We start from the raw sequence: 14,632 nt of genomic DNA, 5'->3' as shown, positions 1-14,632 counted from the left end.
CCTGATATTTAGGGTAGAACAAGCCCCAGACAGGCACAGAGGTTATAGGAGAGAAAACAATTTTCACCCCTTGGAGGAAGGGAACAGTGAGAGATGGCTTTATGGAGGAAGTGGGCAGGATATTAGCAGACAAAGAAGAGTAGGGGAAACACAGCAGGAGCCTACACCAGGGGCAAAGGCAGGGGCTGGGAAAGTGGAGGATGGCAACACAGAGCAGCAAATGGCTTGATGTGAAGGGAACATAGATACTAGAAGGAGTACAGGTAGGGCCAGATCAAGGGGAGGATCTAGTGCCAGGCCAAGAGAGCTGTTGTTTCCCACGTAAAAGATGAGAGCTTTTTGCGTAGAACAAGAAATAGTCAGTTCACAAAAATTCTTTATCTGATTTGGAACAGCCAAGCTTCTGAAGCCTTGAATGCCAACCCTAAGCTGGGGTTTCCCCTCCAGAGGGAGGTGGCCAAGGGGAGGAGGAGGAGAAAGGAGGGGAGGCAGAGGCAGTACATTCTGCCCTCACCTGGCTGCAATGGTGGCCACATTCTCCATCCAGGCCATGATCTGGCCCCCAAAGGTGTTGCCCTGGTGATTGGCATGGGGAGGCAGGACCAGCTCCACGCTCTCCACACGAGTCTTCTCGGCCGGCACCATGTGGCTGCAGTCTCTGCTCTCCAGATCTGACCAGGGATGGGGTGAGGGAGGGAAGCGGGGAGGTGAGAACATTCCCAAGGGCAGCCCCTCCCCACAGGCAGCCCGGAGACCCCCACCACTCCACCCCACTCAGGTTCTTTTATTTATTCGGCACCAAGTGCACATGAGGCAGAGGGTGGCCCTGGGTGAGAGATGAGCCCATTCAGTGCCGTGGACCCATCACCAGCTCTGAGACAAGACAGCTGGTCTGAGTCTCAGCTCCACTCCAGACTGCCTGCATGGCAGTGGGCAAATCGAGTAATCCCTCTGAGCCTCAGTTGCCTCATTTGTAAAGGCAGATGTGAACGCTGACCCAACAGGACTGTGTGAAGATGAAATGTTATTGTTGTCACAAAGTGCTTGACTCAAGGCCAGTCGTAATAGCTCATGCCTGTAATCCCAGCACTTTGGGAGGCCAAGGCGGGTAGATCACTTGAGGCCAGGAGTTCGAGACCAGCCTGGCCGACATGGCGAAACTCTGTCTCTACTAAAACACAAAAAAATTAGCTGGGCATAGTGGCAGGCGCCTGTAATCCCAGCTACTCTGGAGGCTGGGCCATGAGAATCACTTGAACCTGGGAGGCAGAGGTTGCAGTGAGCCAAGATCACACCACTACATTCCAGCCTGGGTGACAGAGTGAGATTCTGTCTCAAAAAATAATAATAATCACAAAGTGCTTGGCTCCAGTAAATATGCTCTCAAAAAGGACGGGTTTTCCCCGCCCTCTGCCCTGGTATCCTTGGCAGCAACGGCATTAGGATATCCTTAGTAGGAGAGGCCAGGCAGTGAATGGGGCCTTGGGCTTCAGGGCAGCAGATGCTGGCATGCTCCACCAAATCCAAGGTGGTGTCATTTGTCTCCCATCTCCCATGGAGAGACTTCTTCAGGGAGGGTCCATCAAAGAGCTGGCATTGCCCTTGGCTTGGCTTGCAGACTCTCAGAGATGCCACAGACAGGGTCAGGGCAGACAGGAGGGGAAGTTGAGGGTGGCCTGAGCCAAGGTCTGGAGACAGGACGGGGAGGGTATTCACAGGGCAATGGGGCCTGTGGCTTAGCAGGAGCTGCAGTGGGTCAAGAGACAGTACCCAGTGAAGCTGAGTGGCCAGCCAGAAGGCCCAGTGCCAGGCAAAGGCACTTGAGCTGATTCTTAGGTGGGAGGGCTGTTAGGACAGAAGATATTTAGGAAGGCTGCAAGGGGATGGATGGATCAAGGGGGACTTGATGACTGTAGGAAGAGCTGGGCCTCCCCAGCTCCAGCCTCCAAGCCCAGCATAACCAGGGCACGTGGAACTCAGGGCACAGCTTGCTGCTTCCACTGGGCTTTGCAAGTTCTGCCTGCTCTCTCCCCACTCCGAGGAGATTTTCTCCTAAAGTCGCCTGCTTTTGGTTTCAAGGAAGACCCAAATTTGAACATTCTGGAGATGAGTAAACAAGTCCAAGGTCTCCCCTCTGGGCCTTTGCCCAGGCTGTGCCCTCTGTCAAGAACCCTTCCTTATATCCCACCTGTCAAAATCCCACCCAATCCAAAGTAGATCTTTCTGTACTGGTATAGAACAACCCCCAAGATATATTTCTAAGGGGAACTACAAGATACAGAACAGTATGTACTGAATGCCCCTTTTCAGGGGCTAAATAATACATGCTATGCTTAGATATGCAGGGAATACTTCTGGAAAGATACCCTAAAATGGGTAATAGTAGTTGCTTCTGGGGAGAGGACCTAGATTCTGGGATAGAAAGGAGTCTTGCTTTTTATTTTATATCTTTATATACACACACCTTATGTGTGTATGCATATATACACACACACATATACATAAGCATATATATATGCTTTTTACGTATGTTTTTAATATGCTTTTTATTTTATTTTATTTTATTTTTTGAGACAGAGTTTTGCTCTTTTTGCCCAGGCTGGAGTGCAATGGCACAATCTCGGCTCATTGCAACCTCCACCTCCCAGGTTCAAGCGATTCTCCTGCCTCAGCCTCCCAAGTAGCTGGGATTACAGGTGCCTGCCACCACACCCAGCTAATTTTGTATTTTTAGTAGAGACGGGGTTTCACCATGTTGGCCAGGCTGGTCTTGAACTCCTGACCTCAGGCAACCCACCCACTTCGGCCTCCCAAAGTGCTGGGATTACAGGCATAAGCCATTGCGCCCGGCCTATATATGCTTTTTTTATAGATGCATATACATAAGCATATATATATGCTTTTTTAAAAATCCTACAGAGTCTTCAAGGTGTAGCTCGATACTATCTTCCCAAACACCTTGGCTTCTGGAGACCCAAATGTGTTTTGTGGACAAAAAAGGGATTTCCACATGACCTAACTGCAGCTTCATGGTTCCTGGGAGCTGGTAGAGAGGCCCAAACACTCCCTTTCCCTAGAGGAGACCTCGGGACCAAGAGGGCTAGAGAGGCCCAGGGCCACCAGTGGGTGGAAGTCCCCGGAGCCTCCCTTCCTGCCTCTGCCCAGTGGGGGCCAGGGGCAGAGAGGCCATGCAGGACTCCAGCTACCCTCCCCATGCACGGCTGGCAACTGCTCACCGTCCTGAATGGCGCAGTTGGCCAGGAGATCCTTGATGGTGTCCGCATAGACAAGGCGCATGCGCCGGCGCTCGGCCGCCACACTGTGCTCCATCTTCTCCTCCTCTGTCCGTGGCGTGATCTGCTTCAGCTTCACCTGTCGGCCAGGGGACAGGGCGGGGGACACTCAGGGCAAGTCTCCTGAAATAGCACAAGGGCCTGTCCCCAGCACCATCCCATGCCCAAGGCTAGCACACGGCAGGCCTGGGCTGCTGCTCAGTTCCAAGGCTTCCTCCCTCTTTGCCCCATCTTCCTGCCTCCACGATGACCTGACACATATTCATCCTCCAGCTCCCACCCAGGTCCCTTCCTTGGGCAAAGGCTCAGAGGATAGGGAGTGTCACTGTAGGACACGCAGAATGGTGAGACCAGAAGAATCTTCGCTGGAGAAGCACAGGGAGAGGTGGGGGAAAGGAGTAGGGAGGTGGCTGGGGGTCCGAATGCAATGGGGGGTGGGCCTTCCTCTGGGAGCTGTGGATTCCTGCTGTGTCCCTCCCCATCCCCTCTGCCAACCCCCAACCTCACCACCCTGATCCAGACTTGCCATGGCAGGTGCCCAGGTCGCTGAGCAGCGTCCAGCAGCCAGGTGCACCCAGTTACCTTAGTGATCTCTCGGTGGGCCACGAAGGTGGCCAAGGCCTTGCACACATTCCACTGCTTCTCAGAGCACAGGTCCTCCGAGGCCACCTGGATGCCCACCTGGAGAGGAACAGTAAGGGCGAAGGAATGAGGGACAACATTGCACTCACCAGCGAGAAGGCCCGCAGCTCCGTCAGACAGCAAGTCCCAGCCCAGCCCAGGCCTCCGGAGTTTCTGCACCACCCACCAGGTCTGGGAGGCCAGAGATCTGAGGTAGGTTTTGACTCTGCCCTTGGGTCCCCGGGAAACCTTGGGCAAAACACTTCCCTTCTCTGGGCCTCAGTTTCCTCATCTACAAGGTGGGAGTGATCAGACCTACCCTTGTGGGATTGTTGAGAGGATTAAAATGAGACTATGTCTACAACAGGGCTTACTATAGGTAGAATGTTGGCTACATTTAAAGGATAGGCCAGTCTCAATGGCCTGTCATCCTAGAATTTTGGGAGGCTGCAGTGGAAGGATCACTTGAGGTCAGGAGTTCAAAACAAGCCAGGGCAACACAGTGAGACTCCTGTCTCTGCAAAAAAAAAAAAAAAAAAAAAAAAAACACACACACACACACACAAATTAGCTGGGTGTGGTGGCGCATGTCTGTAGTCCCAGCTACTCAGGAGGCTGAGGCAGGAATATTGCTAAAGCCCAGGAGTTCGAGGTTACAGAGAGCTATGATTGCACCACTGCACTCCAGCTTGGGTGACAGAGTAAGACCTCATCTCAAAAAAATAATAAAAATAAAAATAAAAGATCAAGAACAGGCACCTGGGAGTACCTGAGCATTTATGGGGTGCCCAGAGGCATACTCAGGACTACGTCACCCAGCCTCAGTGCTCTGTCAGGAACCACGGGCCCAGCTGGTGAAGTTGCCTGGGCCTGAAGTCCATAGGCAGGACATAGAGCCCTCCCCCACAGCTCACAGAGCCCTGGGCATCACCAGCAGTCCATTAACTCGACAACCCTGCCACATAGGAATCACGTTCCCTTTTGCAGATGTGGAGACGGGCTGTGGGAGGCAAGCTCATGGGCCAACCCAGCACGCTCCTGCCCCAGCTCCTCCTCCAAGATCAGGTGCTCCTGCTGCCTTCCCTCCATTCCCACAAACACTAGGCTGCGGAGGCTGGATGTGAAGACTCAGGGGCCTGGAAGTCAAGTCACATGCTGGAATCTGTGTAGCTCAGTGACCTGGGACAAGTCCCTTCCCCTCCCGGGCCTCGATTTTCCTGTCTGTGTTACGGGATTTGGAACAGGAAGATCCTTGGGATTCCCCTTGCTCTGCCAATCATTACAGAACTCTGCTGTTCTAATCAGGGCCCTGCGAGGGTGAGTGGCCCTGGGCTGCAGGGAGAAGAATGGATAGAGGAGGTAGAGGACCCACCCACGCACCCACTCCCAAGCAGTGCCCACCCCACACACCTCCATGCTGGAGTTGAAGGCCCGGTTCACCTTGGCCTTGATATTCACCACTTGTCCAACACTGGGGAGAGGAAAGCAGGAGGTGAGCCTTCCAGAGGGGCCAGAGTGAGGAACAGGGGCCTCAGATACTTGCAGCGCCTCTCTTGTGGGGAGCTGGCAGGAGAACTTCATGGTTTGCAGGGCATATTCACATCTGCGATGTCACCAAGTCCTCAAAGCCAGCCAGCAAGATAGTGTCAGCACCCCATTTCACAGATGGGGAAGCTGAGGCAGAGAGAAGTAGCATGATTGCACTCATCTGCTCCCCCGTTCCCTACTCCCTATTGTCCAATTAATGCCTGTGCTTCTTTCTGCACTTGGCTCAGTGGTCCCCTCCTCAGGGGAGCCCTCCCTGCCCTGCAGTGGCCCACCCACCAACAGAGGCCCTGCAGAGGCCCACCCACCAACAGAGGCCCTGCAGAGGCCCACCCACCAACAGAGGCCCTGCAGAGGCCCACCCACCAACAGAGGCCCTGCAGAGGCCCACCCTGCAGCACTCTCCTGGCAGACTGACCTCTGTCCCCCACAATTCTTAAGCTCTACTAGGGTAAGGGCCATGTGTTTTGCTCCCCATTGACTCTCCAAGGCCTAGCACATGGCACAGGGTAGGTGTCCCATAAAGGGTAGCTGACTGAATTAACGCATTCCACATGTACTGAATGTCTAGTGAGGGCAAGATGCTATAAACAAAGGGCGGGGAGAGAAATGGAAACATTTAAAGAATGCCTGCTAGGTGCCAGGCACTGTGCACTGCCCCATTGGAGCCTCAGAATAAGCTTGGCAGGTAGGTTTAAGAGAAACTGAGCATTAGAGAGGTGAAGTCATTTGCCCAAGGTCACCAAGCTAAAAACTGGCAGCACCAGGCTTCCAGACTGACTCTGTTGACTGCACCAGCCCCACTCTTTCCAGTTGCAACCTGTCCTTCTAGAATGATCCCCACATCCAAATGAATCCCCAGGCGAGCCTCCTAGCCTGGGCCGTGCCTCATGGAGGCGGCAGAGGGTGCCCAGCTGATGGACTGTGGGGAGGAGGGGCAGGAGGCTAAAGGCTGGCCCCATTCAATGGTTGTGTGATCTCCAGCAGGTCCTTTCACTTTCAAGGTTCGTCAGCCTTGGCTCATGAACATGGAGAGTGCCATGCCGACTTCTTTCTCAAATGACAGTCTCCTGGCCAAGTCTAGGAATGGTCCATTCCAAGGGGCCTGCTGGTCAAGGGGCCACCATGAACGCAGTGGGAATGGCCACACAGGCCTGCGTTCCAGTCAAGCTCCACCTTGACCATCACACTACAGAGCTGTGTGACCTTGGGTGAGTCACTTTGCCTCTCTGAGTCCCTTTCCTCCTGTGTAAAGTACTGCCTGTGGTTCTGAGGGTCAAGTGAGAGACAGTGGGACTCAGCCAAGCACCAGGCCTGGCCTACAGCAGGAGCTCAATAAATACCACAAGCTCACATTTGCCAGACATTTGTTGATATGATTCCTGTTCATTTTTTTAGTAACACTAATGATCACGGAGGGGAGGGTCATTTTTAGGAGATCTATGCTGACATAGTGACAGATGAAGCATCACGATGTCTGCATCTCACTTTCAAATCATTTAGCAGAGAGAGAGAGAGAGAGAAAGTGTATATATATTACATCTGTAATCCCAGCACTTAGGGAGGCCAAGGCAGGCAGATCACCTGAGTTCAGATGTTCGAGACCAGCCTAGCCAACATGATGAAACTCTACTAAAACTACAAAAATAAATGAAAAAATAAATAAGCCAAGCATGGTAGGGCACACCTGTAATTCCAGCTACTTGGGAGGCTGAGTCACAAGAATCGCTTGAACCCAGGAGGCAGAGGTTGCCATGAGTCAAGATTGCACCACTGCATTCCAGCCTGGGTGACGGAGTGAGACTTTGTCTCTTAACAAGAAAAAAAGTATATGTATTTATTTATTTGTCCATACATAGATAAAGCAAATTTAGAAAAATGTTAATTATTGGGTCTCAGTGGTGGTGATCATTGTACTATTCAACTTTTCTATATGTTTGAAAGCTTTCATGATCAAACATTAGGGCAAAAAATTTCTGTGGTCCCCCAAATAAAAATAAAAGTCTATTTTCTCTGGTGCTGAGAGGAATTTGTGATTTTTCCTCCTCTCCCTCCTTCTCTCTCTACCTTCCCCCAAAGTCAACCAGACACCCATCTAGGTTGCTAAGCTCCTCCTCCTTCCTGACTGCCCTCTGTCCCCACAGCTCAGGCCCAAATCGTATCCCTCCCCAGGGCCACTGCCCAGCCTCCTCAGGGGCCCCGGAGTTCCCGGACACCCCTCCAGGTGTTCTTCACAATGCAGACAAGCAACCCCCTATAAACAAATCTGACCTCCATCAAGACCTTCCCTAGGACCAATTTACTCTTAGGAGACAGAGGAACATGTTAATTGTACCACAGAAATTCAAACAGAAAACCCAGATGATGAAGGACTCTAGAGGTCAAATGGCCAGCTTTCCTCAACAAATACATTTTGAGAGAGAGACAGAGCGTGCCAGAGAGCTGGTGGAGGATTGGTGGGTATCTATAGAGTTTTTTGGTTTTTTGGGGTTTTTTTTGAGACAGAGTCTCACTCTGTCGCCCAGGCTGGAGTGCAGTGGCACTATCTCAGCTCACTGCAAGCTCTGCCTCCCAGGTTCATGCCATTCTCCTGTCTTAGCCTCCCGAGGAGCTGGGACTACAGGCGCCCGCCACCATGCCTGGCAAATTTTTTGTATTTTTAGTAGAGATGGAGTTTCACCATGTTAGCCAGGATGGTCTCGATCTCCTGATCTCATGATCCGCCGGCCTCGGCCTCCCTATAGAGTTTTTTTAAGAAGCAACCAATTACAATTATTTGCATCTTGACTTGAATAAAAAAATAACTGCAGGCTGGGTGTGGTGGCTCATGCCTGTTATCTTAATACTTTAGAAGGCAGAGGTGGGAGAATCACTTGAAGTTAGGAATTTGAGACCAGCCTGATCAACATAGTGAGACCAACACCACGTCTCTACAAAAACAAAATAATAATAACAAAATAAAATTTAATTAGCCAGGTATGGTGCCACATGCCTGTAGTCCCGGCTACTAGGGAGGCTAAGGTGGAAGGATCGCTTAAGCCCAGAAGTTCAGGGCCACATTGAGCTATGATGGTGCCACTGCATCCTAGCCTGGGCAACAGAGCAATGCTCCATCTTGAAAAAATAAATAACTGCAAAGCAAACAAAATAATAACAAATTCATGAGACAGTTTGGGCATTTGAACACTGACTAGTGATGTTGGTGAAAATTATTGTTAATTTTTTAGATGTGGTAATGATGTTAATGTTAAGGTTTTGTTTAAAAAGAATCCCTCTCTCAAAAAAAAAAAAAAGAGGGCCAGGTATGGTGGCTCACACCTGTAATCCCATCACTTTGGGAGGCCAAGGTAAGCAGATCACCTGAGGTCAGGAATTCAAGGCCAGCCTGACCAATATGGTGAAACCACATCTCTAATAAAAATACAAAAATTAGCCCAGCTTGGTGGCGGGCACCAGTAATCCCACCTACTCGGTACACTCAGACAGGAGAATTGCTTGAACCTGGAGGCAGAGGTTGCAGTGAGCCAAAATTGCGCCACTGCACTCCAGCCTGGGTGACAGAGCAAGACTCCATCTCAAAAAATAAATAAATAAATAAATATAAAAAGAGTTCTTAGCCCTTAGAGATACATTTGGAAATATTTTTAAGTGGCAAAAGCAGAAACAAAGAAACAAAAAAACTTCTTAATCTTTCCTCAGGTGTGTCCAGGCCTTCCCTGGCCACCAACCATGCTCCAGGCCCCTCCTCAGCTTGTCCTTCTTCCCGGCATCCTCTCTGGCTTTCCCTTCCACCCACAGCCTCCTCCACCCAGATTCACCTTCACTCCGCTGTGCCCTGCAGCAGGTCCAGCCATCGTGCATGTACCCCTAGCCCTCTCTATTCCTTGCTCCCCTAAGTAAAAGAACTTGTGCTGGCTACGGGAACCTGGAGCTGGCCCAGACACAGCTCCACTGGCTTCAAAGTATCACTATGTACAGAGCTGACAGTACTGAAGCCAGCTCAAATGCCTCCTCCAGGAAGTCCCCCCTTGACTACCCTCAGTGCCACAACACCTACCCCCAGACATATAGGAAATACAGCCCACTGGTTAAGAGCAAGGGCTCTGGGGCCATACTGCCTATCCTGGGTCCTCCATTAGATGTACCACCTTCAACAAGGTACTTCGTTTCTCTGTGCCTCAGTTTCCTCATCTGTAAAATGAGGATACTAATAGCTTTGACCACATAGTATTGTTTTGAGGATCAAATAAGTTAATATATTTTAAAAGGTATCAAAATAATGTATCAGTATTGGTGCAGTAATTGTGACAAAGGTACCCTACAAATGTAAGATGTGAATCATGGGGCACCTGGGTGTGGGGTATATGGGAACTCTCTGTACTATCTTTATTTTTATTTTTTTATTTAGCCTGAGATGGGGTCTCACTGTGTCACCCAAGTTGGAGTGCAGTGGTGTGATCTTGGCTCATTGCAACCTCTACATCCCAGGCTCAAGTGATCCTCCCACCTCAGCCTCCCAAGTAGCTGGGACCACAGGTGTATATCACCATGCCCAGCTAATTTTTGGTAGAGACAGGGTTTTTGCCATGTTGCCCAGCTGGTCTCAAACTCCTGAGCTCAAGTAATCTGCCTGTCTCAGCCTCCCAAAGTTCTGGGATTACGGGCACAAGCCACTGCACCCGGCCTGGTACTATCTTTAGAGATACAATGTTTTTATGAATTTAGAACTATTCTAAAATAAAAGGTATTACAAAGAAGGCCAGGCAGGGTGGCTCACGCCTGTAATCCCAGCACGTTGGGAGTCCAAGGCAAGCAGATCACTTGAGGTCAGGAGTTCGAGACCAGCTTAGCCAACATGGTGAAACCATGTCTCTCCTAAAAATACAAAACTTAGCTGGGTGTGGTGTCACACACCTGTAATCCCAGCTACTCAAGAGGCTGAGGCAGGAGAATCACTTGAACCCGGGAGGTGGAGGTTGCAGTGAGCCAAGATCACATCATTGCACTCCAGCTTGGGCAACAGAGCAAGACTCTGTCTCAACAACAACGAAAAAAAATTACAAAGCAGAGCCCTTTTTTTTTGAGACAGAGGCTCGCTCGCTCGCCCTCTCGCCCAAGCTGGCAGGCTGGAGTGCAGTGGTGTGACCTCAGCTCACTGCAACCTCCACCTCCCAGATTCAAGCAATTCTCTGCCTCAGCTACTCGGATACAGGTGCCTACCACCAAACCCGGCTAGTTTTTTGTATTTTCAGTAAAGATGGGGTTTCACCATGTTGGCCAGGCTGGTCTTGAACTCCTGACCTCGTGATCCACCTGCCTAGGCTTCCCAAAGTGCTGAGATTACAGGCGTGAGCCACCCCACCTGGCCCAGAGCCCATTATTGCACAGAATTTCTCACTGCGAATTGAATAACGTTCCTACATCTGCCTCCCCTGAAGATTGGGAGTTCCGGGGAAGAGGCTGTGCTCCAGTGGACTTTGCATGCCCAGTCTCAGCAAGGCCCCTGGTCCGGAAAAGGTGCTCATCTAATGTTAAGTGTGTGGTGAGGGAATGACTGACGACTGAAGGAGTGAGTACAGAGGCTGGCCAGTCTTCTTCCTTAATGGTGACACACTGAGCACCCAGTGAGTCCCAAATAAGCCCTTGGCACTTGACGTCCTAGTAGTGCTAATGAGTTTAGGATCAGGTCCAGAGACAAGAGCTCTGTGTGTGACCCTGCAGCCTGTCCTGAGCCAAGGGCTCAGCCTGCTCCTTGGATCCCAGAAGCAGGATCTATGGGCAAAGCTATGGGGAGGCAAAGCCCAGTGTGTGTGATGAATATTCTTCTATTCTGTACAGCCATAAAAAAAAAAAAAGAAAAGAAAAGGCCAGGTGCGGTGGCTCATGCCTGTAATCCCAGTGCTTTGGGAGGCCAGGGCGAGTGGATCACCTAAGGTCAGGAGATCGAGACCAGCCTGGCCAACATGGTGAAATCCCGACTCTACTAAAAATACAAAAAAATTAGCTGGGCCTTGTGGCAGGCACCTGTAATCCCAGCTACTCATGAGGCTGAGGCACAAGAATTGCTTAAACCTGGGAGGCAGAGATTGTAGTGAACCAAGATCATGTCATTGCATTCCAGCCTGGGTGACAGAGGGAGACTCCTTCTCCAAAAAAAAGAAAGAAAAAAGGCTACTTTGTTATTGAGGTACTGAGCTCCTCATCCCTGGAAGTATGTGAGCAGAGGTTGATGGCCCAAGCTTCTGGCTCAGACTTGGCCAACGCACCTTGTCTAGGGGCCTCCCTATAGCCCAATGACCAAGGACCCAAAGAGAATGCCCAAGCTCAAAAAGGCATTCACTGATTAAGTCTAACCCCTTCCATTTTGCAGATGAGAAAACTGAGGCCCAGAGAGAGAGATTGACTTCCCCAAAGTCACGCAGCACCCCACAATGCTATCTCGGCCACACCCTGGCTGAGGGAACACCCACCCACCCACCGCACTGAACAGCTGGTCAACTCCTAGCCCCCAGAAACATTGCAGAGGTGTTCATGCTTCCCCAGAGGCTGCCCCCATCTCATTTTCAGTCAGTTGAGTCAGGCTCCAGGCAGCACACAGGCTGACCAGGCAGGGAGTCAGGAGCACGGGCCCCAGGCTGATGGGAGAGAGACCAGAGGACCCTAACGCAGAGGGGCTACTTACCTAATGGTGTGCTCAAAATAGATGTCATCCATGGAAGCTGTGACACAGGGGCAGCCAGCGTGCCTCTCCGCTGGTGTCAGGAGAAGAAAGCCAGACATTAGTAGCCTCCCCCCACTACAGGCTTCTGCTCAGATGGTACCTCCTCAAGAGGCTTCTCCAGCCGCCCAAGTCAAGGCCACAACTCCCACCACATCCTGCCACCACCCTTCCTTATGCTCCCTCACCATGGACACCACCCTTGACCCTTTTCTGTATATCTGCTTTTCATGTCTATTTTCTCTTCCTCCCACTAGAGTGTAAATTACTTGAGGACGAGGATTTTTGCCTGTCTTGTTCATTGCAGTACCCCAGTCCTGGAACAGTGTCTGGCACATAGTATACACTCAGTAAGTAGCTGTTGAATGAGTGATCATGCCACACTGGCCTGCTTCTCAGCCTTCTGGAGCCCCCGTCCCTTCAACCACCTGTTCCCTGCCTGAGTCATTCTCACCCTCAGGACTCCACTCAGGTGCCTTAGCCCTTCAGGAATCCCTTCCCTGCCCCCAGGCCTGGGTCAGGGCCTCTGAAACAGTGCTGGGGGACAGTCAGGTCACGTGCCTGTCCCCCACCCCCACCCCACCAGGCTGTGAGCTCTGTGGGTTGGAGAACACCGGTGCAACAAAAGGAATGAAATGAAATGGGCTCGGTCTGGTGCACCTCAACTCAAGGGAAGGAGCGCCGCAAGGCAGGCAGTCATGGGCTTTGCTCAACAGCATCTCCGAGCCAATCTGAAGCAGCCATGTGAAAGGCTGCACTGTGTTGAGGCAGGGACTTAGGGCCTGGGACCAACACTCAGGGCTGAGGGGGTCTGAGTAAGAGAGAGGTGGGCTGTGCTGAGCGTTGAGACGTCGGAAAGGGCATTTCAGACAGATGGACCAGCATGAGCAAAGGCCAAGATGAGAAACAAGTGTGGCACTTAGGTGGACAGTGACCATCTCTGAAAGCACAGCCCCTGCTATGGGCCTGAGGGGCAGGTGGGGAGCCATGAGGAGCGCAGCCTCACCGGACAGGCAGGCCGTGGTGTCAATCCACTTGAGCAGCTGCCCGACACTCAGCTCGCCGCGTTGGTTGGTGTGGCAGGGCAGTACCAGCTGGCTCATCTGCACCTCCGTGGGGTTCCGGTATCCTTCGCCGTCTGCCATGGCACTGTCGTTCCCTGCACGTGAGGCTGACTTCCGGGATGTGCGACTGGAGAACACAGAGGCCAACCCCTGGGGGACAGATGGGGACAGAGAGGTCTGCTTGCTGCAGGGTCTCCCAGGTCTGTCCAGCCCTGAGAACTCAGGGTCTGGGGGAAAGAGAGTACCTAGAGCCACCTCCCACCAGACCCCAACGAGAGAGTGGTCACCACCCTGCAGCCCATGGTCTTGGATCCCAGGGAATCTGTGGATGCTGCTTCTGCCAAGTTTCCTTTTGGCCAAGAACTGCACATGAACACGGCCTTGCACCCGAGTGGGGCAGTGGAGACAAAACCATGCGGAGAAGTCAGTCCTCGTTTCAGCTCCTGGGCCAACTTTTTAAAGTGTTGCCTTAGATTTACCTTCGTTCTGGAAAGAGTCCCCTCTCGGTGCAGGGAGGCCTAGAGAGCTCCTTAGCGGTCAAGCCCAGGGAACTGTTCCTAATACAGTGTTTCAAGAAGCTGCTCTGATTTCATCCCCAAAGGGCTCCTTTCTTGGGCTCCCTCCATCTTCAGAGGCCATCAGGACAGCCTCTGTGGCCTGCTAATGTCTAGCACTTGGATCTATTGACGGGGAGGGCCGTGGGCAGTCACTGACCAGCTGTCTGATCCAGGGCTGGGTACAGCAGCTGCCAGCTGGAAAACTGGCTGAGAAAATTCTCCAACTCATGAATTAGAGCCGGGGTTTCTGCTTGGAGCCAGCATGTCTTACTCTGCAGGCAGAAGAGGTGGGGTGTGCCCATCAGTCCTTTGGAAGGGAGGAAGAGGGAAGGGGCTAGCAGCCTGCCATCCCTAAGTAGACCATGAACTCAAGAGCTGGGCACACCTGCATGTGTGAGAAAAATGAGGAGGGACAGGCATATGGGTTCCGATTCTCATGGCCAATGCCAATTGTGTGGTGGTGATGACAGTTGCCACTAATGTTTATATAGCGCTTAGGTGTCACATATTTTTACAAGCACTATATGTGTACTAATCCAATTTTATCCTCACAACAAACCTATGAGACAGATGCATTATTATCCTCATCCTACAGATGAGGAGCCCAAGTAAGTGACAAAGCTCAGCTGTGACCCCAGAGGTCTGCTGCAGTCTGAACTCCTACCCCCAATACTACACTGCTTGCAGGGCCTCCTGGGGCTGAGATGAGGAGTCCAGGGCCTGGGCTTGACTGTACTGGCAAAGAGCACCATGGCCCAATGGCGAGCCTGCCACGGCTGCAGGATGATGGCCGTGGCAGCTCTTGCACCTGGTCTATACTCCATAGACAATTCC

The 14,632-nt window shown here is 51.7% G+C and overlaps 1 protein-coding gene across 2 annotated transcripts in view; it reads right to left on the bottom strand.

Annotated features, from left to right (window-relative positions):
* ACOT11 (acyl-CoA thioesterase 11) overlaps positions 1–14,632 on the bottom strand; it is a 61,774-nt gene that overhangs the window by 13,261 nt on the left and 33,881 nt on the right. For both annotated transcript variants that reach the window (XM_050803110.1, XM_050803114.1), the window contains exons 2-7: positions 13,184–13,391; positions 12,142–12,211; positions 5,325–5,385; positions 3,876–3,974; positions 3,237–3,372; positions 515–671 (exon numbers count right to left, since the gene is read on the bottom strand). In XM_050803110.1, the coding sequence (XP_050659067.1) occupies positions 515–671; positions 3,237–3,372; positions 3,876–3,974; positions 5,325–5,385; positions 12,142–12,211; positions 13,184–13,391 (731 nt within the window). The remainder of the gene's footprint in view (positions 1–514; positions 672–3,236; positions 3,373–3,875; positions 3,975–5,324; positions 5,386–12,141; positions 12,212–13,183; positions 13,392–14,632) is intronic.

Source organism: Macaca thibetana, chromosome 1 (assembly GCF_024542745.1).
Source record: "Macaca thibetana thibetana isolate TM-01 chromosome 1, ASM2454274v1, whole genome shotgun sequence".
Taxonomy (NCBI): domain Eukaryota; kingdom Metazoa; phylum Chordata; class Mammalia; order Primates; family Cercopithecidae; genus Macaca; species Macaca thibetana.
Note: the sequence above shows the minus strand (reverse complement) of the source record. Positions and strands in the feature narration are given on the sequence as shown.